General features: G+C 38.6%; 1 protein-coding gene across 3 annotated transcripts in view; it reads left to right on the forward strand.

The window, feature by feature from the left end:
- The window catches only part of LOC124112061, a 42,472-nt gene extending 18,068 nt beyond the window's left edge, over positions 1–24,404 (forward strand). The window contains exons 1-6 of one of the 3 annotated variants that reach the window (XM_046471994.2): positions 3,200–3,275; positions 14,692–14,911; positions 15,224–15,251; positions 18,731–18,931; positions 21,993–22,114; positions 24,160–24,404. In XM_046471994.2, the coding sequence (XP_046327950.2) occupies positions 14,708–14,911; positions 15,224–15,251; positions 18,731–18,931; positions 21,993–22,114; positions 24,160–24,294 (690 nt within the window). In that variant the 5' untranslated portion in view covers positions 3,200–3,275; positions 14,692–14,707 and the 3' untranslated portion in view covers positions 24,295–24,404. Of the gene's footprint in view, positions 1–3,199; positions 3,276–13,750; positions 13,845–14,691; positions 14,912–15,223; positions 15,252–18,730; positions 18,932–21,992; positions 22,115–24,159 lie in introns of those variants that run through there. The other 2 variants (XM_046471995.2, XM_048386294.1) reach the window with 2 other exon arrangements.

A 24,404-nucleotide genomic window follows, 5' to 3' on the forward strand; every position in this document is an offset into this window, starting at 1 on the left:
GTTCTTGGCCAAATTGCCCTGTTTTGACTTTGCCAATCTGATTGCCAGAAGCCCAGTTCTGGTGTCCCCCACTGTGATATTGCTGGACTATTGCTAAAATAGGCGTAAAACCATATTCACACACTCTTAATTCTTCACATAATATTGTCCCTACCTAGTTCAATCATTAATCCATGTGAACTTTATCTAAATAGTGATAATGATGTTCTTAAGTTATTCAGATTTACATCCATTAAATAGCTTTCAGTATACAACAGTTTGTATAACGTCTAATAACTACATTTACTTGCTGGAAATTCTCCTTGTAAACTGAATGATTTGTGAAAACGACATGTCTCATAAATTTGCCCATGACACCTGTGACAAATTCCATGACTTGAAAGTGAAAAATGTTTTTGTCATAAAAATGTAACATGTTGTTATATGATCTCAGTGATACTATTTAATGTGTTGAAGTATGATTTGATGCCTGATAATTCCAACAAATTATTCACTGATAGATAGACAGGCTATGCAACACTTAGCTTTCAGTGGAAGCGAATACAATCTCTTAGATAAATGTTTATAATACAAATAATTCACATAAATTCAGTAGCAATAACTATATTTCCATCAATAAAAAAATCCTCAGTTCTTGTCTGACTAATATCAAACATAGCGGCATAAATACGAACAGCTTGGTCCCTGCTAATACCGCTTCTATCATATACGTTGTTCTAAAACACTTGGTTATGATATATGTATCAGAAGGTTTTTAAAAAACAACCCCCACCTATCGACACTACCCCACAACATATAGATATCTGATTTAGTCAATCATCTATCTCATTGGAGAGTAGAAGTTGTGCAAACATCAATCTCACAAGTACCCAAAAGTCTAACAAAGAACACACATCGCTCTCTAGTCCTGGCTAAAATCGGGTAGGTCGACGATAGCCTTGCGTGAAGACATATACGAACCAGACAACAACATTTTAAACGGGATTTTTAGTACTATTTGATAAAAAAAATGTCTAGAATTAGCATTGTATGAATATTTCTTTAAACGATTTTTCTATGAACGTTAAACGACTCTTGCTCAAAAGTTGATTGATCAGGATTACAACATTCAACAATTAGAATGTGTTTTTACTTATACAAACATATGTCTTCCCCCCTTCTTTTGGATACATTAGTTCAAGTTATTACCATAAATGTGTTTGCAAATCTGAAAAAAAACAATAATAGGAAATCATGACCTGGACAGATAATGGCTTCATGCAGAAATATTCATTAGCTAAAGAGTTATGGCGTGAAATAAACGCCACTTGTTTGAAACTTCAAGTTGTTTCCGTGGAATCACACAAAAAATAAAAACAAGAAAAATTAAATTGTTGAGAATGTGCTCATTGCACCTGTATAGTTTTATGCCAAAAAGTCCTTGGTTTGAGAGTTATTCCTCGGAAACGAAGTTTGAGACAAAAAACTTGTTTCCATGCAAACATAGTAAGTAATATTCAGAAAATTTTCAAAATAGCAAAAGGCACGCCGATGAGCAATGCATGTGCCAAGTTTCATTGAAAAATGTTGAAAGGTTTTCAAGTTTACCCGGAAACAAACCCTACCCTTGTTTGAGACTAAGTCGCAATTGTCTTTGTGAAAACATAAGAAAATATTATTTAGAACAAAATTTAAGATAGCAAATGACACCAGTTAAGCTGATGAGCAATGCATCTGCAAAGTTTCATTGAAAGACATTGAACAGTTTTCAAGTTATGGCTCGGAAAAGAATGGAAACGCCGACGGGAACAGAGCCAAAAACAATTTGTCTCACTTCCCTATGGCGGGGAGACATACATGTAAATCAGCAGAGCTTTCAAACCGTTTTGGTACACGTTTAGATGACGTTTCCAAATTTGACGAATCAGTGACAGAAATGATGTCCGATGCAATCCCATTTGGGCTTGTAGCATATGTTCCCGTTTTTTATCGCGTGAACGATTCAGTTACCTTTGCATGCCATATGCTCACCCTTTTCGCGAATACTTCGTATCATTATTTGACAGGATTCATTAACACATACTTACGGTGCAATGGATTTCAGCAGGGATTCCACTGCTATTTCTTTAAGCAACAGAGTCTATATGCATAACAGACGTAATGTAAAGTAACATATCGTTTTTAGTTTCAACAAAATCAGTTATTTTAATTTACAATTTCTTCCCATAGGCATGTGAATGCGGGCTAACATGATTGACTTAATAATCTGACATTTTCTTAGTGTATCTTTCTACTTTAGTTCAATCATGTCGTTCAATATTAAATTTTATCCCAAGTAATTCCAATGTGCTCATATCCTAGTTTGAGACTCATTCTGACACACCTTCATTCTCAAACGGGGTCACGGGTGGCCCAGTCGTCTCAGGTGCCGCAAGTCTCTGTGCTGAGTTGCGTCCCTTGGGCGCGCCAGAAACCTCGAATCCCGATTCCCTCGATTATGTGTCTAGGTTATTCAGCAGTATATCCGTCCTCATGGGTTTTACCAAAGTGGTAACATCACTTCGGGCTTTCCTCCCACATTAAGCTGACATGCCGTGATTTAACTGGAATACTGTTCAAAGCGGCGTTAAACCCAACTTACTCACTCATTCTCAAACATGTTTTTTTTCGAATCTGTCAACGTAATTCTAGTTTTATCAATATTTACTTTCAATCGCAAGAAACCGACACAGAATGTTGTAAAACAGTTTGTAGACAGCGCTCTGAACGATCTGGTGTACATATAATAGTATCCTTAGCAAACCGAAAATATCCAACCCCTGAAAATATCCAACCTCCATTTACAAGGCTACTTGATTGAATACCTTCATAAAATACATTTATCCATGTAACCGAGTTTTTTTTCCTTAAAGGTCCAAAACTGTTTTTTTTCAACATGGCCAAGAACTATCAAATCATAAATGATTTGACACGTTTGGAAAATGTTTTTATTATTTAATGGCACATGGACTTTTCACGCATTTGCCTTCATTATGATGTTATCTTGCCGAAAAAGGCTCAAATGTTTCATGTGTTTTTCCAAGCGACAGGTTGGGATGTTATCTAGTTTATTGGTCCAGTTGCCGACGATTCTTACGATAGCCCAGAAGGTAATGCAACAGCTTTCATGTTTATGTGTTACAATCATGGTAAAAATAATTTTATAATGCACATACTAACATGTATAAATAAGCGCACAACCTTCAGTCAAACTATTAGCCAGCAGATATCTTTCAACAATCCCAGATACTGAAAAGGTAATTTGAACTGTTTCTTCTTAATCGATCCATCTTATAATTTCTTTTATAGGCCACAACTCATTCGTACAGGTGTTCAATAGACGATATAGACTACATGTGTTTTACAAGTTGGATTCATGGTTCACAATATTGTACATTGTTTTACAGGCCCACACAATTTAGAGGACCAACAATAGAGATCAAACACACTTTCTTTATTTGAATAAGTTCATGTTTCTTTTATTGACATTTATGTTCTTTTAACATTGATCTTTGTGAAAGCATTATATATGGGACGTACTAACACTATATTCTCGTCATTCAATTTAGTTCAGATTCTGAGAAATGACTTATATTTCTGGCACTTCCAGAGAATAACTAGTGTCATTGTGACTTTATAGATGTTTTGACCCGTGAAGATTCGGGGTAGAATAGGTCTTCAGCAACCCATGCCTGTCATAAAAGGTGACTATGCTTGTCGTAAGAGGCGATTTACGGGATCGGGTGGTCAAGCTCGCTGACTTGGTTGATGCTTGTCACCATATCCCAATTGCGTGGATCAATGCTCATGATGTCATTCACTGGATTGTCTGGTTCAGACTCGATTATTTACAGACCGTTGTCCTGTAGCTGGAAAATTGCTGGGTGCGCCATTAAAACAAAAAACAAACAAACACACAAATAATATGCTTTGTACAAAATAATCTCATTTGTGGACTCGTTACATAATTGTAAATAAAAGCGACAAATTCATTCCATAATGACAAGAAATCTTTGCTGAAAGCAAATTCGAATGCACAATTCCAACTATATCATATGAAAGCACTGGAATATTGTGGCAGACAAAGTAACATAAATGTATGTATGTCTATGCATGACAGGTGTCACAGAGCTGAGCTCGAGGGACTAGTGTGTTAACAAATGTTGATGAAGTTATCATCGACAGTGTGGTAAAAGTTCACAGTTTTATTATTACCATCTAGATATAGTCAAAGAGAGACAATCTAAAGTGACTGGACCCCAATTGTCACAGGCAAAGATAAAAAATAAACATTGAACGTATATGCAAGTTTCGTCAACTACAGCAACACCCCGATAAGGCAATCAGCAAGACCCATAGTCAACTGATTGAACCGGTTGAGCAGGATAGACGATGGGGGTACTGGCTCATCCAACCTGGGCCAGGCCCAGGCCCTGACAGTGCTTCCATGGTGGTCTTAAGTTTTATAAATTATTATTATTAATTTATATTTTTTTAATTTGACGTTTACACAATATATAGCTTTTCCATTGGACGAGAGGTCGGTCACATGACCGCGAAATGGACATTCATAAGTGTATGAATGACACAATTTGACGGTCATTCGTTTTGGACGAGACTGTGTTCTTGAAATGAAATGGGGAAACACCTGGGAATTCCTTTGCACGTAAGCTCCGGCATTCATACAGTTTGGCCCTCACTCTATGAAGCTTCATACTCCAATAGGGGTGGTCGGGTAGTCTAGTGGTTAAAGCGTTCAATTATTAAATACATTAGAGTGAGTGAGTGAGTGAGTGAGTTTGGTTTAACGACGCTTTTAACAGTATTCCAGTTATATCGCAGCGTGTCAGCTTAATGTGGGAGGAAAGCCCGAAGTGATGCAGCTCTCAGACGTTTACCACTTCGGTGAAACCCACGAGCACGGGTATGGTGCTGACAAACCTAGAAACATAATTGGGGCGAATCGGGATTCGAATCCACAATCATAGGTTTCTGGCGTGCCCAAGGGACGCAACACTGCACAGCGAATCGCGGCGCCTTAGACGACTAGGCCACCCGTGCCCCCCTAAATAAATGAGACAATCAGCAAGATACATAGACAGCGGCTGCAACCAAACAACACCTAGGAGTTAATTAACTCCACTCGCTAATGATAACCTTGGCTTGGCTAGATGGGGGAAAATGGGCACAGTGGACCTATCCCTAAATATGTCTCTTTGGCACTAAAAGATAGACGAATTCGCCTAAATGAGTATTTAGTCTTATTGACTGATGTCTCTTGAGTTAAATGGAAATACTTGACTTCCTTTGTATACAAGTACTTGCCCTAAAGAAGGCTTTGACATCCAACGTCTCATGATAATTTCAGTCGCAATCTGACTCCCACATGCCATAGATCTCGTCGTCGGAACTGCTGGTGCCTGAACCGACTGCCACTATTATAGGTTGGACTGTTGCTGGCCGTAGTCCATCTCATGACCAATAACGTGGCTCTATCTCGTCAACAACTGTGGCCACACAACGCCTCCACGTTTCTACTGTTACCCGACCAAGGGATTCCTTTACGAGTTGTTCAACGTCTCGTAATTTGAACGTTGTGTTCGACACCCTTGACGATGCCCCATACCAACTCGATTGGATTCAGGTCGCAGTAATAAGGTGGCAGTCGTAAGACAGCGTGACCCTGACCCTGTCAACTTTATACACGGGGTCAGGTTTCATAGTTTTGATGATTTGATAGAGCTGTGGTTTCGTCGCTCGAGAAGGGAAGGTAATGTTCCTCCGTTGCAGCCAAGTAACCATGTCTCCTTTACGGTTATTAGAGGTTGGAGTCTTGCTTTCTGGATCCTGCACACTATGATACGGTGCATTGTCCATGACAATGAGAGACTTGGTAGGCAAAGCAGGGACTAATTTATCTTTCACCCACTCCAGAAATACATTGCCGTTCATTTCTGTGTGGTAGTCCCTGTTGTCCTTGGCCTTGGAACTAAAGACGAGGTCAAAGTCTGGGAGAAAACCCTGACTAGCAGAACCAGCATGGAGAACTATGAGTCTTTCACCCTTTCCCATTGGTAACTTTCTACCAGACTCCTTACAGTCACCACTGGTTACCCACTGACTGCTGGCTGTGTGTGACGCATTTACCCATGTCTCATCTAAGAAGACGGGCTCATATCCTTCTTCACGTTTCTGCTTGATGGTACGAAGGTAATGATTTCGGAGACGAACAATGTAAGACCGTTCACACAACACAGCCCTATTTTCTCCAGTTATCTTTTTGTATTTGTAACCAAATGTATGCAGCAGCAGCCATAGTTTGTACTTTGTAACACGTAAATCATGGTCAGTTTCAAGGTGTCTCTTCAAAATTCTTAGTGACAGGTACTTATTTTCTGAGTGCAGTGTAACAATTGCACGTCTGACTTGATCCCTCTGAAAACTGTCTAATTTATCAACCTTGCATGGTTTTGACATGTTCCCTACCTCCTTGGCCTGACTATTTGTATCTCGTCGACTAACAACATTTTTAAGTTTCTGAGAGGACATACCAAGAGCTTTTGAATTTATTAATTGCATAAAAAGGCTTTGCTCTTTCTGCTTCACTTCTAAAGAAATCGGGGGCACGGGTGGCCCAGCCTTCTTAGGCGCCGCGATTCGCTGTGCAGAGTTGCGTCCCTTGCACACGCCAGAAACCTATGATTGAGGTTTGTCAGCACCATACCCGTGCTCGTGGGTTTCACCGAAGTGGTAAACGTCTGAGACCTGCATCACTTCGGGCTTTCCTCCTACATTAAGCCGACACGCCGTGATATAAGTGGAATAATGTTAAAAGCTGCGTTAAACCCATCCCACTCACTCACTCTAAAGAAATCATACACATTCAACATCAACTGTTTAACATCTGCTGAGTAGCGCATCTTGTCATTGAATGAACACAGTCACTGTGTAGCACGTGCAGACCGTGCTTGCGCTGTTCCTTCCACGGTTTGTCCCCCTAATTATCATGAGGCGGCCCCTCTAACGCTCGGTCATTTCCCCTACCACAGAATGTGCAGTGCATGCGTGCTTTCGCTGTGCCTTCCACGGTTTGTCCCCCCTCTGTGTCATGTACACATTTCTATACAAAATTACATGATAGTTTATTAATGGATTTCATCCGTCATGGGTCTTAAAATAAACAAAATTCAGATATTGTTCGGTACAGGGTATGCATGGTCAAGTACCGTATTGATGTTTCATACACTTTTCTGGATTTCGAGTTATTTTGCAATTCATCGTTCTCATTTGGAGTCAAACGGAATGTACACAGATGAAAGATAATTCTGGTGTCAGCTTTTTCATGGCAAGATAAGGTTCTACAGCTCTAACAATGTTTCCACCAATTGCTGTATGTACACAACAAATGTTTTCAGTGGCACCATAGAGTGTGTGATCGCCTAGGATAGAACTGTAGTCATCCTTTGCTCATTCATCGGCAAGAAATTTAAGGAATGATGTTTAAAAGGATGGAGATCTTAAAGCCTGAAGTCTTGTTCGTAGCGATCCAGTAACAACTGTTTCAATAACAATTTCACCACCCTTCTATCTTTCAATGTCCTTGATTGACGGGCTTGAATATGTTTCACACACAAATTCTATGCGTGGAGCATTTCTACACAGGATACTAAGTACAAGTTTGGCAGGAGAGGGAGGTTTGTCAGAGACTCAACAAAGTACATCCGATCGATAATTATCACATCAACTCGTGTCAGGTGATGAGTGTGATTTAATTTTGCTTTTAAGAAACTTGGACAGATTTGATTTGTCAGTCTTGTTAATAGACCCATCTATCTGACCTAGACAAGGTGGAACTGGTGTCAACGGATACCTGAAAACTTCTTTCAAATCCACACTAGTTGATGAGGCCAAGAATAGTAGCCGCCCATTCTGGTCACGAGAGCATTAAAGTTCTCTTATTTTCTTGTCTTTGGTGTGGATTTTCAGAAGAAACAAATCAAAGTGTCTGGTGGTTTTGCTGCTCCCTCAGCAATAATGCTTGGTGAAATGGGAAATTTGGAGTTCATTCGATGATGTTTTGAACATCATTGTTTGTGGACTGTTGGTATGCATATTTCACTGCCTCGTCAACACCTAGCGATTTGCAAGAAACTATTTTACCTTCTTTGTTTGAAAGTTTAGTGATTCCTATGTGATCTTTGAAATGTTTTAAAATCTTTCTTTCTAATTTGTCAGCCCTGTAATTATCTGCCAGAAAAAAGTAAGTAAGTATTGTGTAATGAGGTGAGCATCTCTGCATCATTCCCCTCAATGATAGTTGTTTGAATATAACCTGACAGCTGCTTGAAGCCTTTGTCATGCTCTATCTGAAGGTTTATTTTTTTCTGGATCACTTGAAACTGGAGCATCTTGATAATTAAATGACAATTTTTCTGCTTTCTTCACATACTGTCGTTTGCATCTGTGATTATATTTTACATCTTTAGTTGGTTGGTTGGTTGGTTGTTTAACGCCACAAATTTCATAAGTCTCTAAGTGAATTCAAAATGGGTTATCACCTCAATTGCTCACTGTTTTCGTAAGGAGCAATTGAAAACTTTAAGAAATCACCAGTCATCATGAGGCTCATGGAAGCAGACATTACAGTGAGGGAGATAACTCCAATTGACATCTCAAAGAGCCAACCACCAAAAAATACATGACAAGTTGAATTAGTAAATAATCCATATCCCTGAATCTCACTCTCCTCTTATATTCCCAGAAAATGAAAACTCCAATATATATACAATCCATTCTTGTATTGCCATGCTATGTACACACTGATTCCTCACTCAGCATATGGTCACAGCGTCCTTACATTCCCCGATCGTTAACCCAGAAGAAAAGTACGATTGTTCCCAGACTGAAACTGACATATGGGTAATGATATATCTCAGTATCGCGTTGCGATCGGGGTGTTCAACTGTGTTGTAAAGTCATCTAACAGGTTGTGTCAATTGTTTATCTGCAAATCTTCCATCACAAAGTTTCTTTTGAACGAGCTGGACATAATGCATTATATTTTATCACTAGAAGTTAAAGCTTGTAACACTCGACTGTGCCTTTGTGTTCTGCAGGCTTATCTCGGCAATGTAAATGTAATTCTCGTACTCCTATTGTTAATACAGCTTGCAGGGGACGTTGAACTTAATCCTGGCCCACTGACCGGTGATGTAACTAATCTTGACCACTCATTGTCGATCTTCCATTTAAACACCAGGAGTGTCCGTAATAAGCAAAGGTATCTTGCAGAATATTTGTCTGAATATGATGTAGTTTGTTTCACTGAAACACATCTGGATGAATATGTAGGTAATGAAACTTTACAGTGGCAGTCATTTCATAATCCATTACGGAAAGATAAAAATGCTCTTGGAGGAGGGGTTATGATATACATCACTAAGTGTTTAACATACAAGAGAATGCACGAACTAGAAAATATTACTGATGAAAGTATATGGATAAAAATATTTCTTCCTCAAGGGCCTTTATTACTCTGTGCTGTTTACAGACCAGAACACAATTCTATACAGTTTGGAGTCGGTTAGATACTTCTATCGAAGTTGCATTGGATATATCTAGTAAAATGGTGATTGTCGGTGATTTACATGAAAATTTATTATCTAACAGGAAAAATTACATAAACGAAATTTTACACAGAAAAAATTTAAGGAATGTAATTGATGAGCCCACCAGTGTCACTTCTAAATCTAGCACACTTTTAGATCCAATCATTGTTAGTGAAGATGTTGATGTAAAGGTCAGTGGTGTGATCGTCTTCGATAGTACAATATCTGATCACAGAGGTACTTATATGGAAATGGACACACAAATATGCACCAAGATAGCTTATAAACGCAAGGTTTTATGGTATAACAAAGGAGACTTTGTTAAATTGAATGATCTCATAAACACTACCAATAGGTCTGTATTATTTAATGAATGTACAAATGTTGATGATATGTGTGAAGTGTTGTATGAAAGATTGAACGATTTTGTAACACAATGTATTCCATCTAAAATTGTCACTATTCGACCAAATGACAAACCATGGTTTGATTCACATTTAAGAAAGGAGTGTAGGATACGTAATAGGTTACGAAAGAAATAAAAAAGGAGTAATAAGGAGACAGATATTATAGCATACATAAAACAACGCAATAAGGTCAACAACATGAAAAGTTATGCGAAAGAAAAGTTCTATTCTAACATTGATGAATTTCTTTCGGAACTATATATAGTAAATAAACAATCATATTGGAAATTACTAAGATATGTCGTCAAAAACTCTGGAACATCTACGAGCATCCCCCCGTTAAGGAAACAAGATACCGATGACTGTCACACTATATTTTCAGATTTAGAAAAATCAGAGAGATTAAATGAATATTTCCAATCCATATCTACCCTAACAGAAGAACGTGAAGAATTACCATATTTCAATCAACGCACTAAGAGTATTTTTGACAAATTAACTGTCTCAGAAAATGAAATATCTGACGTTATAAAATGTCTTCAAATTAACAAGGCACCTGGTCCAGACAAAATAAGTAACAACCTATTAAAGAAAACAGTAAACAGCATTAGTATTGTGTTATGTGTGTTATTCAATCATTCATTGGCTTTAAATTCATATCCAACAGAATGGAAAAGAGCGCATGTATAAGAAAGGAGATCATTCAGTTGTGACAAATTACAGACCGATATCACTCATTAGTTGTATTGGTAAAGTATTTGAAAGAGTTGTATTTAAGCATCTTTATAACTACTTTCATGACAATAAATTGTTATATATATACCAGTCGGGCTTTCAAAAAGGCCATTCCACTGTCCATCAATTAATTGAATTGTATAATCAAATTTGTATATCTTTAGATAATAGAGAAAAATATTGCATGTTTTTTTGCGATGTGTCAAAAGCATTTGATCGTGTCTGGCATAGAGGGCTTATGTACAAATTAGAAATGAATGGTATAAAAGGGAATTTACTTGAATGGCTGTCTAGTTACATAAGCAATCGTACTCAGTCAGTGTTTGTAAGCGGGGCTCTATCCAGGCCAAGGATTTTGAAGGCTGGCGTTCCACAGGGGTCGGTGTTAGGTCCCTTTTTATTCATTGTGTTTGTTAACGACATTGCTGATGAATTAGATTGCATAACAAGACTCTTTGCTGACGATACAGCACTCGGCTTTTCTTCACCACGTAATCAACTTGTTGAATCAACTTTAAATTTAAATCTGAGCAAGCTGTGTAACTTGGCAAAACGCTGGTTAATTAAATACAACCCAGATAAAACAGAAGCGGTTATATTTTCCTTAAAAGATGAATCAGACCTCATTACCTTGTACTTTGATGAATGTAAAGTTAAGAATGTTCAAAATCATAAACATTTGGGTATAACGTTTGCATCAAACGGAAAATGGTCCTGTCACGTAGATAACATAATTAAGTCAACATCAAAAATGATAAATTCAATGAGAAAATTAAAATTCATATTGAACAGAAATACATTAAATAAAGTATATACAATCTTCATAAGACCCAATTTCGAATATGCGTGTGAAGTGTGGGATGGGTGTAATATAGAATTATCAACTCAGTTAGAAAATCTCCAACTAGAAGCTGCCAGAGTAGTTACTGGGCTCGAAAAGTATACTTCTCACACACATCTGTATTATGAAACAGGATGGGAAACGTTAATAGAACGAAGAAGGAAACGCAAGCTATGTTTGTTCTACAAAATACAAAGTTATATTGCCCCAACTTACCTTAAAGACATTGTACCAACCACTGTAGGTTCAAATATATCATATAATTTAAGAAATTCAGACAATATTGAGATTCCATATACTAGATTAAAACACTCAACGTGTTCTTTTATTCCATGAACTGTAAGGTTATGGAACACTATTCCTGCTGCACTCAACGTGTTCTTTTATTCCATGAACTGTAAGGTTATGGAACACTATTCCTGCTGCAGGTAGAAATTGTACATCTACATCCCAATTCAAGACATACATACAAAAAGAGCAAGTCATTGCACTCCATATTTTTCCTATGGTGTTAGAAAGTTGAATATTTATCATACTCGATTAAGATACATGAAAAGCCAGTTAAATTATGATTTATACAGAATAGAGGTAAAATGTGATCCAATATGTCAATGTGGTGATCCATGTGAAAACGCATATCATTATTTATTAAAGTGTCCATTGTACGTCCACTAAAGAAAAACTATGTTAATAATAATTCGGGACATTTTACAGAACGCCGTGAACAAAAATGCTAAATTAGATTTAAAATTTGATGTTAAACGGAAATGAATGTTTGTCCATTATCGAAAATCAACACATCTTTAAAGCAGTGCAAATGTTTATAAGTCATACAAAGAGATTCGGGTAACACTTTAATGTACATATACTAGTCTCTCTCTTTTGTACATTTCTTGTTATCTTTACACTCATCTTTTTTATCTGTTTTCCTTGTATGTGATTTACTGTACAAGCTTTGTAAATACCATGGAGAGGGAGTCCTAAGTTGGATAACTTGTTCCCAATCCATTTCAATCTGAATAAAATATGTTTAAATCAATTAGTAAATAAAGCATTTGTATCTAGAACAATTCCTATTGATCTATCTGAAGGACATTTAATTTGTAGGCTTAGTACTGCTCGTTTGATTCGTACATCCTCATTGAAAGGTGTAAGTTACCCTAATGGTAAATTATCATAAATTGAAGCTGCTGTAAAATAACTCTTTTGATTGAAATTTAGTGAGAAATGTATTTGTGCTCTCCTTTGTAGAACGGAACTTGTTTAAACTTATAAATCCATTTACTAAAAACTCTTATCTTAGGTGTTTTTATTTTCCTTAAGATGTATCCCAATGACAACGTTTATGAAAACCATTGTAAAGAGTTATCTCCCTTGTGTCAACATTATCCCGATAACTGATTTCGTAATAATCTTTCAATTACTTTTAATGGAATGGTACAAAATCTTAATTTCCAACACATTTCTGTTACAGAAAATACAATTTATGCAATGCTACGTTTTAAAGTGAAGGAAGGAACATGAACGAAAAGTGTCAATAGTGATTATTTTTGCACTTTGTTATGCCAAACAAGCATTATTGCTGTATGCCATCAAGCATAGTTGTGTTGAAGTATGACATAGTGGGTTCATAAATTATATGCTGATGATTTCAGCACAAAACGTTGGGCTATAGAAGTTGGCTTGCACTTCTACCAAGTGTGTTGTACCAGTTTGTTAGATTGCCCCACACATCATGCTTCTCTCATTTCGCCCGTGGGCCAGGTAACGCATTATTTGACGCTAATACTAGTAGATGGACACTTAAGCTCGGATGACTTTGCTCTGTTTCGGCTTACGTGTATTGTTTCACAATAACCCCCTTCATTGGTGGCTTTCAAACTACCAAGCTTATCCGGTTATCGTTCCATTAAGAAGTGTTATATATTCCTATTTAATTCAGTACCAAGAGCTTTAAAGCAGTGCTTACAAATCTAACATTGAAAGGTCTTTTGCCTTTTCCTGGATTGCCAATATTGCGGGCATCTATTTTGTCTTTGGACATAAATAGTTCTGTCGCTTTGACTGTGTCTTTAATACGGTGTGTACACACAGTAAAAGTTCTGTCTGTGACCTCAAGGACACTATGCCTGTATATACTATGTCACGTTGTCCCACCAACTGAAAGCATTCAGCCTCTCAACACCTTTCAATTGGCCTTGGATGTTGGATGTCATGTTTGAATGTTAACGCTATGTGAGTCTTTTGCACAGTGGTTTGTTGTTTTTTAACTGGATCGATGTCCCTGGTGGTGGACTGAGGTCCCCGGCTCAATATCATTTATCAATTGTAAAGTAACGTAATTGTAACGTTTATCTTTACATACAAGCAGCTGCATGTACACACCAGACATTATTCAAAAACAAATATTATCTTTTTGTTTCAAGAAATTCAGTAAATGCGCCATCACCTTAGACTTCGTGGGTAGACAGTCTTTAGAAATGTTTGTTTGTTTTTTAAATCTACGCACAGCAATATTCCAGCTATATGATGGCTACCTGTAAATAATCGAGCAGAAACAAGACGGTCTAGTGATCGATATTGCGAGCAACGATCCCCGCCATCATCAACTCAGCGAGACTGAACACCTGATCCATTTGGTTGCATGTTACGACCATCATAGGTTGTTGGTGACGTATTCAAACCCAGCATCATCACGGGTTGTTAGATGTCTCGTCACTATGACAACCACCGTGGATATTTCTTGCGCCATAAACGTATAGTTTGTTCTTGGCATGCAGAATAGGGATTTTGAAGCTGATATGTGTTTTGGGTTGTTGTTTAGCATGTATGACAGTACGCTAGATTTTTAGTGTGTACAGTACTAGATAGTATTACATTGTTCCACTGTCACTGCAGTGTCATGATGTTTCTAGAAATGTTTCTAAAAATGTTAATATTTTATTGTCCCAATAACTTGGAATGAATGATACTTTTCTGTATCTATACTTTTATTTCTCAGTGTAACACTCCCCTTTTCAATATATTTGCTACAGGACTTAACTGCTTTCCTCACGGAATCCCCCTTCTTTTGCTGCTGCAGATAACGACTCGGAACAATGCTGCTGTTCGTCGCTGCTATCATCACCCTGTCGTGTCTCCCCGTGTCTGTCCTCAGCGATCCTGCTCCTAGAGACGCCCTTCTGTACAGAGTGGACATCTACGTGCCCCCTGAGGAGGGGAGGAACGAGACGGCGGACATACAGCAGGTTAAGGAGACAGTTAAAAGTCTAACTGACATCAAGGTTCTGTTTTCGTTTAAGGTATGTACTTTTTAAAAAATATATTTGTTCATTATTCACAGTAAATCACCGATCACCCGACCTACCAAGGACTAAGGACAACACGATCTGTAACACTCTTGTCATCAGTTTTCCATATCGATCAATGGTTGTGGAGTTAGAATCAAAACAAGACAGACACACATACTGCGTACACATTCGTCTGATGATGAACCCGAAGGGGTAACTACTAATTATAAGTAAAATGGAACAATATGTATACACTCTTGAAATGAATAGATTGTATGATTAGTAGTGTATTATTGTAGTAATTAATTGTTCTTGGTTGAACAGGAGCTTGGTAATCCAAGGATTATTCTTGGTAAGTACAATCAACAACTTCCTTTGTTTATGTATACTGTAAACATGAATGTGTGTGTGCGTGTGTGTGTGTGTGTGTGTGTGTGTGTGTGTGTGTGTGTGTGTGTGTGTGTGTGTGTGTAATTGGGATACGATGACACACAATCAAACGTCACCGAGGCTGACCATCCCATCCATTTATTCACCTCTCCCGACAAGCGTAGGTTGCTGGGGATCTATATTCCTACCCAGAAAACCTCTGGTTGTTCCCTTAGGTACCCTGAATCACGTGGAACAGAGCACGTGAAACACGATCTCCTATACAGCCATTCGTCACTACTGGCATCTTTCCGGAAGCTATAAGGCTTGTCCCCCAATCGATTGAATGGCGCAAGCCAATCAAAATGTGCGATGGCGGAGGATTTTTAACCTTGTATTGATATATATATCTATAAATGTACTGCTTATTAATCATGTTAAGAACTATATTATTCTCACTCAAGTTATTAACATACTAACTATGCCCAAGTTGTAGTATTTTATTGGACCACATAGTTGTTAAACTTGTAATTGCTTCTTTTTTTCTTAAGACTTAATTTCAAAATGCTTCAAATGTGTGTTGTTCAACGGAGCACACAGCAATATTTCAGTTATATGACGGATGCTTGTAAATAATAGTGTCTTGACCAGACAAACGAATGATGTGTATTTTGGTGTTGTATTTAGATGCGCCAGTACAGCACTTGCGTGATATGTATACAAAGTTTCAAAAAGAAATAAGAAAGAATGTATAAGTTATGCTCGGGAAACGGGCCGTCCTCTTTTGAACATAAGTCCAACTCGTTGCTTAGGAAACGCAAAAGATAAAAAATAAAAAAGATCTAAATTACAGAAAGGCACCAGTTACTTGTCTGCTTAGCATATCAAGTGCCATGAAGAACTAGTAAACAATTTATACGTCATAACCCGGAAACGATCAGTACACTTGTTTGAAATATGGACCAAATAATTCAAAACATCCAAAATATAGGCATCAGGTCAATGCATGCCTGATACGTATGCATAAATCAAAACAGCGAACTGAATGTGTCAAAGAAATTGATTCCTGGCAATTACTACACTCAGTAGCGCTGAGCTGTAAATGTGAAGTGAGTACGGTTTTTGTTTGTTTGTTTGTTGTTTAACGCCGCACTCAGCAATATTCCAGCTACGTGACGGCGGTCTGTAAATAATCGAGTCTAGACCAGACAATCCAGTGATTGACATCATGAGCATCGGTCCACGCAATTGGGATACGATGACATGCATCAACCAAGTCAGCGAGCCTGACCACCCGATCCCGTTAGTCGCCTTTTTACGACAAGCATCGGTTGCTGAAGATCTATTCTACACCGGATCTTCACGGGTCAAGTGAGTAAAAGAGTGAGCTGGGGTTAACACTGCTTTTATCAGTATTCCAATCATTTCACGGCGTGAAAGCCCGAAGTGATGTAGGTATCAGATTTGTACTATTTAGTGAAACCCAAGAGCACAGGAATGGTGCTGACAAACCTAGAAACATAATCGGGACGCGGACGTCGGAGAAGACAATTACCGCTAGCCAGTTGTGGGAGCTCTTTAACCTCGTGAGTGAACAATATTGCGTTTTCCCTAAAGTAGGGAAAACACGAATAGCAAAGTAACTACTTAACCAATATTGGAAATTTAAGTATCAACGTAAAGTGCTGAACATAAGCTACCAAAAGGTACTATTAAACATTTACAGCTAGATTTGTACATTTAGTAAGGTGGCCAAAAATACTATAAATTCATGAGAAATATCTACATAGTACTAGGTAAAATCCCGCTGCTGCGTGAAAATCAAAATGTACTAAAATGCTTTCAACATGTGAATATGCTTGTACACACATGGGAGATAACATTGTGGGTTCGAATCCCGGTTCGCCCCGGTAATGTTTCAAGGTTTGTCAGCACCACACCCGTGTTCGTGGGTTTCGCCGAAGTGGTAAGACTTGCATCACTTCGGACATTCCTCCCACATTAAGCTGACACGCCGTGATATAAAACGGCGTAAAACCAAACTCACTCACTTGGCTACTTAGTCACCACCCCTAAATTTGAGGTAGTTTTCAAATTCGCGTTGCAGTTTCCCATGCTAAATGTTGTCTGACATTGTTGTGTTGAAAAATAAATAATATGCAGATGTTGGATTTCAGCAGAAAACGTTGAACCATAAAATGATTGAAATTGGCTTGCACTTGCGCCAGGTCTGTTCTATCAGTGTGGGTGATTGCCACCCACATCGTGTTGAAACCACGTTTCATAATAATTTTTGTTAGTTTCTTTTACTACATAGCTTTAGTGTGGTTCAGATCGCCTCCGTGGTTTAATGGTAGAGCGTCCGCCCGGAGGGCGGAAGGTCCGAGGTTCGATCCCCGACCGCGTCATACCAAAATACGTCAAAAGATGATACTTGTTGTTACCCTGCCTGGCGCTCGGCATTAAGGGGCTAAAACAAGGACTGGGTCGGCTCGGAGTCAGTATACTGTGTCTGAGTAGGGTATGCATGTTAAACTGCGGCATGGTTTCTCAGTGAGCTAGCACTATAAATCGGCATCAGTCCGGACTAGTACAAGCAGCCATACACACACACACGCATACACGTGCATGCACGTCGCTATATAAGTGTAATAATCTTGGACGCGACGTTAAACCCCATTTCACCTTTAGTGTGGTTCAATACTTTTACAGCAATAATAAGCCAGCGATAGAACAAGAGTTTTCATTCTTGTTTGAAGTTGTGGTTGGAGAAAGGCACGAGTTTGCTGGGCCCGGAATGATGCCTCATGGTAGCGAATACAATGCAGGATTTAGTTTCCCATAGACACCCAGTTACTGTAGTGCCTGTAGGTATATATATATATATATATATATATATATATATATATATATATATATATATATATATATATATACGAAACAGTTAACTTGGAATTCTTTGAAGTATTTAATCACAAATGACATTTTAAGATATATCTTTCCAACAACCAACACAGTTCGTTGTTTCTTCTCTGAAGGGGCGGTCGGGTAGCCTAGTGGTTAAAGCGTTCGCTCGTCACGCCGAAGACCCGGGTTCGATTCCCGACATGGGTACAATGTGTGAAGCCCATTTCTGGTGTCCCCCGCTGGATATTGCTGGAATATTGCTAAAAACGGCGTAAAACCATACTCACTCACTCACTCACTCTTGTCTGAAAATACACTTCATTACCGGTCATCCTCTGATATTGGGGTATTTATGTAAACAGCGTCTTCCTCATTTTCTGTATATTTTAGGGGATTATGATAGATTTGTATGATACATGAAAAGATCAGAAGGCCTGTCTGAGAAAGGTATATTTTTGACATATACGTGGGACATATTTTTCATCCTGACAAGATTTAATGAAAAGACATTTGGGTTTTAAATTTGTTTTTGTATTTTAATGGCACATGTTTCAGTTCTTGACGTTGAGAAAGCATGCAGTTGGCCCCAGTTGACAGGCTTTCTGTCCAGCAAAGGATATGAGTTCAGCGTCACATCCCTCTACGGCTGTAGTGACTTCGCCAAGGAGATTGGTATCAGCCTGCCCAAGGATATTTGGTCATCATCTTTGGGAAATGTTGACCTCGTCATGGACAGGAAGATATATCGTGTAGGAGGTAAATACTGCCGGACTAATGCCTCATTCGAGGAAAACCCTGGAGGATTCTATAGTTTGATATATTTCACATTGACATAATGAGAATGATATTGTTTTTTTGTTGGGAATACATAAATTAAGTGAAGAATACCCGTGAGTAAATACCTCGTTACGAGCGATCCCAGTGAACAAGACCGCCTCTGTGGTCTAGTGGTAGAGCGTCCGCCCGGAGAGCGGGAGGTCAAGGCTTCGATGCTCGGCCGCGTCATACCAAAAGACGTGTACCGAAGTGGTAAGCGTCTGAGACCTGCATCACTTCGGGATTTCCTCCCACATTAAGCTGACACGCCGTGATATAACTGGAATACTGTTAAAAGCGGCGTTAAACCCGACTCACTCACTCACTCCAAGAGTCACGTGAATGTGACATTCAGAGTGGTTATATTATATAACACTAGAGATGTGAATGAAAGCACACGCCCCTTTCGTCTTGAAAATGTTATTAAAGCACAGCTTGTGAAAGAACGATGTCATATAATCATCCTGACAGGCGGGCGTGAATGATGATAATCTAAATACTTTAAAGGGCAAGTTCACACGGAAATGAACCTATTTTTCTTGTACTTTTTCCACATTAAAAGTGTTAACCTAGAAGTGTCATAGACAAAAATATAAAAATATCACAATTAATTAACATATTTTTCGCATTAAAACGATTTATATTGTTCACATTTACCAAGTGTTCTATTTCCACAACAAAAACACCATGGCTTATGCCCCTTGCAATATGACGTCATTGGTGCCAATTGATAAACATTATGACGTCATCATGCTTTGTTAGAGCCGCTTCACGTGGTGTAGGTCCAGGTGTGTGATTCTATCGTCTCAGATGCCAGCCAGCATAGTGTTATGCTGAGTCACCACTGCGCCGGAGTGTGTCGTAGGCCATGTTGTTTTACCGCAAACTGGTACTTGATATCTTTTGCGTTGAGAATAGACAGGGACCCAGTTGAATTGGCACCAATTACGTCATAATCTAAGGGGGATAACTCAGGCCTGTTTAGCTCGAAAAACGAAGGCCTCATAACGGCATATCATTTTCACACTATTGTGAGCTTCCTACTTTCACTGTGAAAAAAATGAGTGTATATTTTCAAATCACAGATACTAATTAATTCTAAAATTGCGTTTTGTTTAGAAAAAGAAAGAAAGTGATTTTTGCGTGTACACTTCCCCTTTAAGGAACACAAGGCTGAGGCTTCCACCTTGGTGTCTTACACTGCCCTCACGGTTAATCAAGGGCGGTCGGGTAGCCTTGTGGTTAAAGCGTTCGCTAGTCACGCCGAAGACCCGGGTTCGATTCCCGACATGGGTACAATGTGTGAAGCCCATTTAAGGTGTCCCCCGCCGGGATATCGCTGGAATATTGCTAAAAGCGGCGTTAAGCCATACTCACTCACTCGCGGATAATCAGTTGCCATAAGCCAATCAGATAGTTGACGACACTTGGTATGACTGCAAACTGGGAAATCGTTTTGAGGGTCCCGGGAATAAGACTAAGAGGGTGTTCTAAAAACCCATTTCTGAACACTTTTTGTTACAGAATATAACAAAGTGTGCTGGTTAATTCACTAAAATAAATAGTCACACAATCATGGTGTAAACCCATCAGATGCCATTGTTGAAATGGGTTGATGCCTCTTATGGTGGTAAGGATTTTCCAGAAACAAATTCTTACAATCACCATATCTGTATTCATAAACAATATCACACATCACACTGTTCAGTGTTTGTTTAAGTGGGTGTCCATTTATGCCGATGTTGTGGCAATATGAATTCAAAGAAACTGGAATATTTGAAGACAACGAGGAACGTACGTCTTTAATGGTAAATGAGCATTTATGGACGAGTGCCTTCTGCCATTCTACATCTTTGTTTGAGGGTATCTACCAGGTCAAATAATAATTCACGTATTCCGACAATATACATCAGGTCGTATTCATACATACCAAGTAAATAACCATGCTATTGTAAAACACATCCTTTTCAAAACTACCCGATGCAGATGTTACCCATACAAGCTTGAGTCGTTCTTTTCATCCGTAGAAATGTAGTGAGATATAAGGGGGTACAACGTGGGATTATACCCGTGAAGATCCGGGGTAGAATAGGTCTTCAGCAACCCATGCTTGCCGTCAAAGGCGACTGTGCTTGTCGTAAAAGGCGACAAACGGGATCAAGTGGTCAGGCTCGCTGACTTGGTTGATGCATGTCATCGATCCCAATTGCGTGGATCGATGCTCATGATGTCAATCACTGGATTGTCTGGTCCAGACTCGATTATTTACAGACCGCCGTCATATAGCTGGAATATTGCTGAGTGCGGCGTTAAACAACCAACCAACCAACCAACGTGGGATTCGAGATTGTTTGTACTCGACTGGACTGATGCTAATTTAAAAGAGCTTGCCCACTGCGATGCAAATGGTGAACTAACATGAACTTACTGTTGTTATGTCAGTTTTCCAGCACAACAATTATTTAGTTATTGCAAACTGCAGTGTACTTGACAAAACACCCAAATAAAGTTTGGAACTGATATTGTGGAATGCCAGTGTTTGTTCAGTACGTGTGGAAGACGACGCTGTGGATTTGTGGATTTATACCGAAAAAATAGCATTAAAATGTTACTAGGCCTGATGACTTCATTATGGCCTGGTAGGCAGAACGGGAATCCCCCCGTCTGCAATTTGGATTTCCCGATATTCCATAGAAATGAAAGTTGTCTGCTTTTATGGGCGTGGCTTAATTATTTTACATTCATTGAGAAATGAATGCAATGAGACAGGAACAATTCAGCTGATCAGCTTGCGGGAATGAACACAATTGCAATTCAAATATATGCAAATACAGTTTGTACCATAACAGCGTGTACCTAAAGGGATAATAACCAATGTGGTATAATAATAATAATAATAATAATAATAATAATAATAATAATAATAATAATAGTAATAATAAAAATAAAAATAATAATAATATACTTCATGACTGATCTCAGCAACCACCATGACTTTCAGACTTGACAACCCTTGAGTACAATGAAATGCTTCAGTGGATGTTTGAAAGAGATGTGGTCATCCGGAAAACCGTCCAGAGGAAAAAGGCATGTTTCAAAAGTCTCGCAGATTTTCCAGTCGAGGTGAGTCTCTTCAACTTTCATTGTTTAATTGTGATGCATTATGTTACGTGTCGATTCCCAAATTGAAACAATATGCTAATCCAGAAATATGTAAGAAATTAGTGTGAAACCAACAAAATTCACTAAGTTTACAAATCAATACAAATTACTGCACAGCAATCACAGTGTCAGTACACTAAAGGGAGTGAGTGAGTTAAAGTTTAACGTCACATCGGCAATATTTCAGCCATATCGTGACGAAAGTACACTAAAGAGTGGTAGTACAATATCCAATGGCCATATATAATATGATGGCTGTGGCTAGTATCAGATACAACAAGAGTTTGCCACTAACGTGGCTATATCCCCCGCCCCTGTTGCAGAATTTATGACATAATTAAATTTAAACAAACCTTAACCTTTTTTAACCGAGGTGGAACTTGTCATGGAAATTGTAAACAAAAGAAGAGTTTGGAACCTAAGTCCATCTTGCTGCCATGGAAACGTAAAATATAAAAAAATGTCTAAAATTCCTAAATAGCAAAAGGCACCAGTTCAGCATGTACCTGACAGACCTGCAAAGTTTGATGAAAAAATATTGAACGGTTTATGAGTTATGCTCCGAAAACGAAACGTGACGGACGGACGGAGCCCGTTTCTATATCCCCCGCCAACTTTGTTGGGCGGGGGATAAAAATACAGTGATGATAGCAAAAGTCAGTGATTATAATATATATTCACCCAGCAGCGACAGACGAAATGTGTGAGGGATCCCCTAAACACGCTCTTGTCCCCTTATATACCGTGCCAACTAGATTCAGAACTTTCTAGACAGTGCTGTAAGGTTCTGTAAAATGCTGGACAAGTCTCGCCGTTTCCGGAATTTACAACACAACTCTAGCATCTAAATATACTAACTTACTTACGACTGCCTACATTAACTAGTACTGTATTCCCGACGACTAGTCACTGCCCAAATACAATGCTAGAGCGTCTACCGATTCTCTACAGAAACAATGTGATACAGTTACAATCATTGTTAACAAATAAAATACACTGCCATATGTCAGTTAATAAATCATAAACGTTGACCTGAGTGAACAATTCTCTTGCCTTGCATCTGTTTCCGACAGGCGCCCAAGGGGGACAAGATACACTTACCTTACCACTAAAATGATAGGATTCATAAACATATGTTAATGATATAGTCAGAATCAACGGACTCTACTTTAGGAAAAAAATCTTCTGATTATGGAAAGGGATTTCTTGTTGTTGCTTATGTGTTAGAACTATTAGGTTATATATATACCAAAACTGTATCATCACCATTGTCAACATGTACACATTTCATTATTCCCATTCACACATTAGCATATTTATGTTCAAATGGTGTTTGAATTAGGTTACAACATGCAAGGCCTCAGTAAAGCTTTCAAAAGTTTTATGGAAGACGTAGAGTGAGGAAAAATGGTGTCAGATGCAATTCCCAATTTTGATTTGTACCATGTTACCACGTTTTTCAGGTGAACACTTGGGTAGTTGGATACAATCACCTTTTCGAGAACAGCTGGTGTCATTTCCTATTGATTCATAAACTCATGCTCCTCGTATACTCGACCCGTGAAGATCCGGGGTAGAATAAGTCTTCAGCAACCCACGCTTGCCGTAAAAGGCGACTTTGCTTGTCGAAAGAGGCGACTTACGGGATCGGGAGGTCAGACTCGCTGATTTGGTTGATGCATGTCATCGATCCCAAATGAGTGGATCGATGCTCATGACATTACTCACTGGATTGTCTGGTCCAGACACAATTATTTACAGACCGCCGTCATATAGCTGGAATATTGCTGAGTGCGGCGTTAACCAAAAAAACAAAAAACAAACAAAGAATAAGTTGGGCAAATCGGTAGAAGGGAATCGTAAAGTTGAAGTTTAGACAATTTTAGCAATACTTTACATGGTTCCTTATACATGGAAGATTCCATCTCTTGCGTTTATCCCACATTGATCACCGTCAAAAAACTGTGCACTCTTTATTAATATGGATTATTTTCAAACTTTTTCAGGTGATGTACTTCGGCCAAGCTAGCCAATATGTCATGGATGTAATGGAAGGATATTTACATGGACCGAGGTACTTTCAGAACGAATTAACACGAATAGAACAACTTGATGATTACACAGGGTCCTGCCACAAATGAGACAAAACATAATGTGCAAATTCTTCATCGAAATGATTGGGTAATGATGAGTACATTGATGCAGATGCACAACAAATTGATGCTTTTTCTGAATAAAAGTATGCATTTCA

This window comes from Haliotis rufescens, unplaced genomic scaffold (assembly GCF_023055435.1).
Source record: "Haliotis rufescens isolate VD_foot unplaced genomic scaffold, xgHalRufe1.0.p SCAF_10, whole genome shotgun sequence".
In the NCBI taxonomy this organism is placed as follows: Eukaryota; Metazoa; Mollusca; class Gastropoda; order Lepetellida; family Haliotidae; genus Haliotis; species Haliotis rufescens.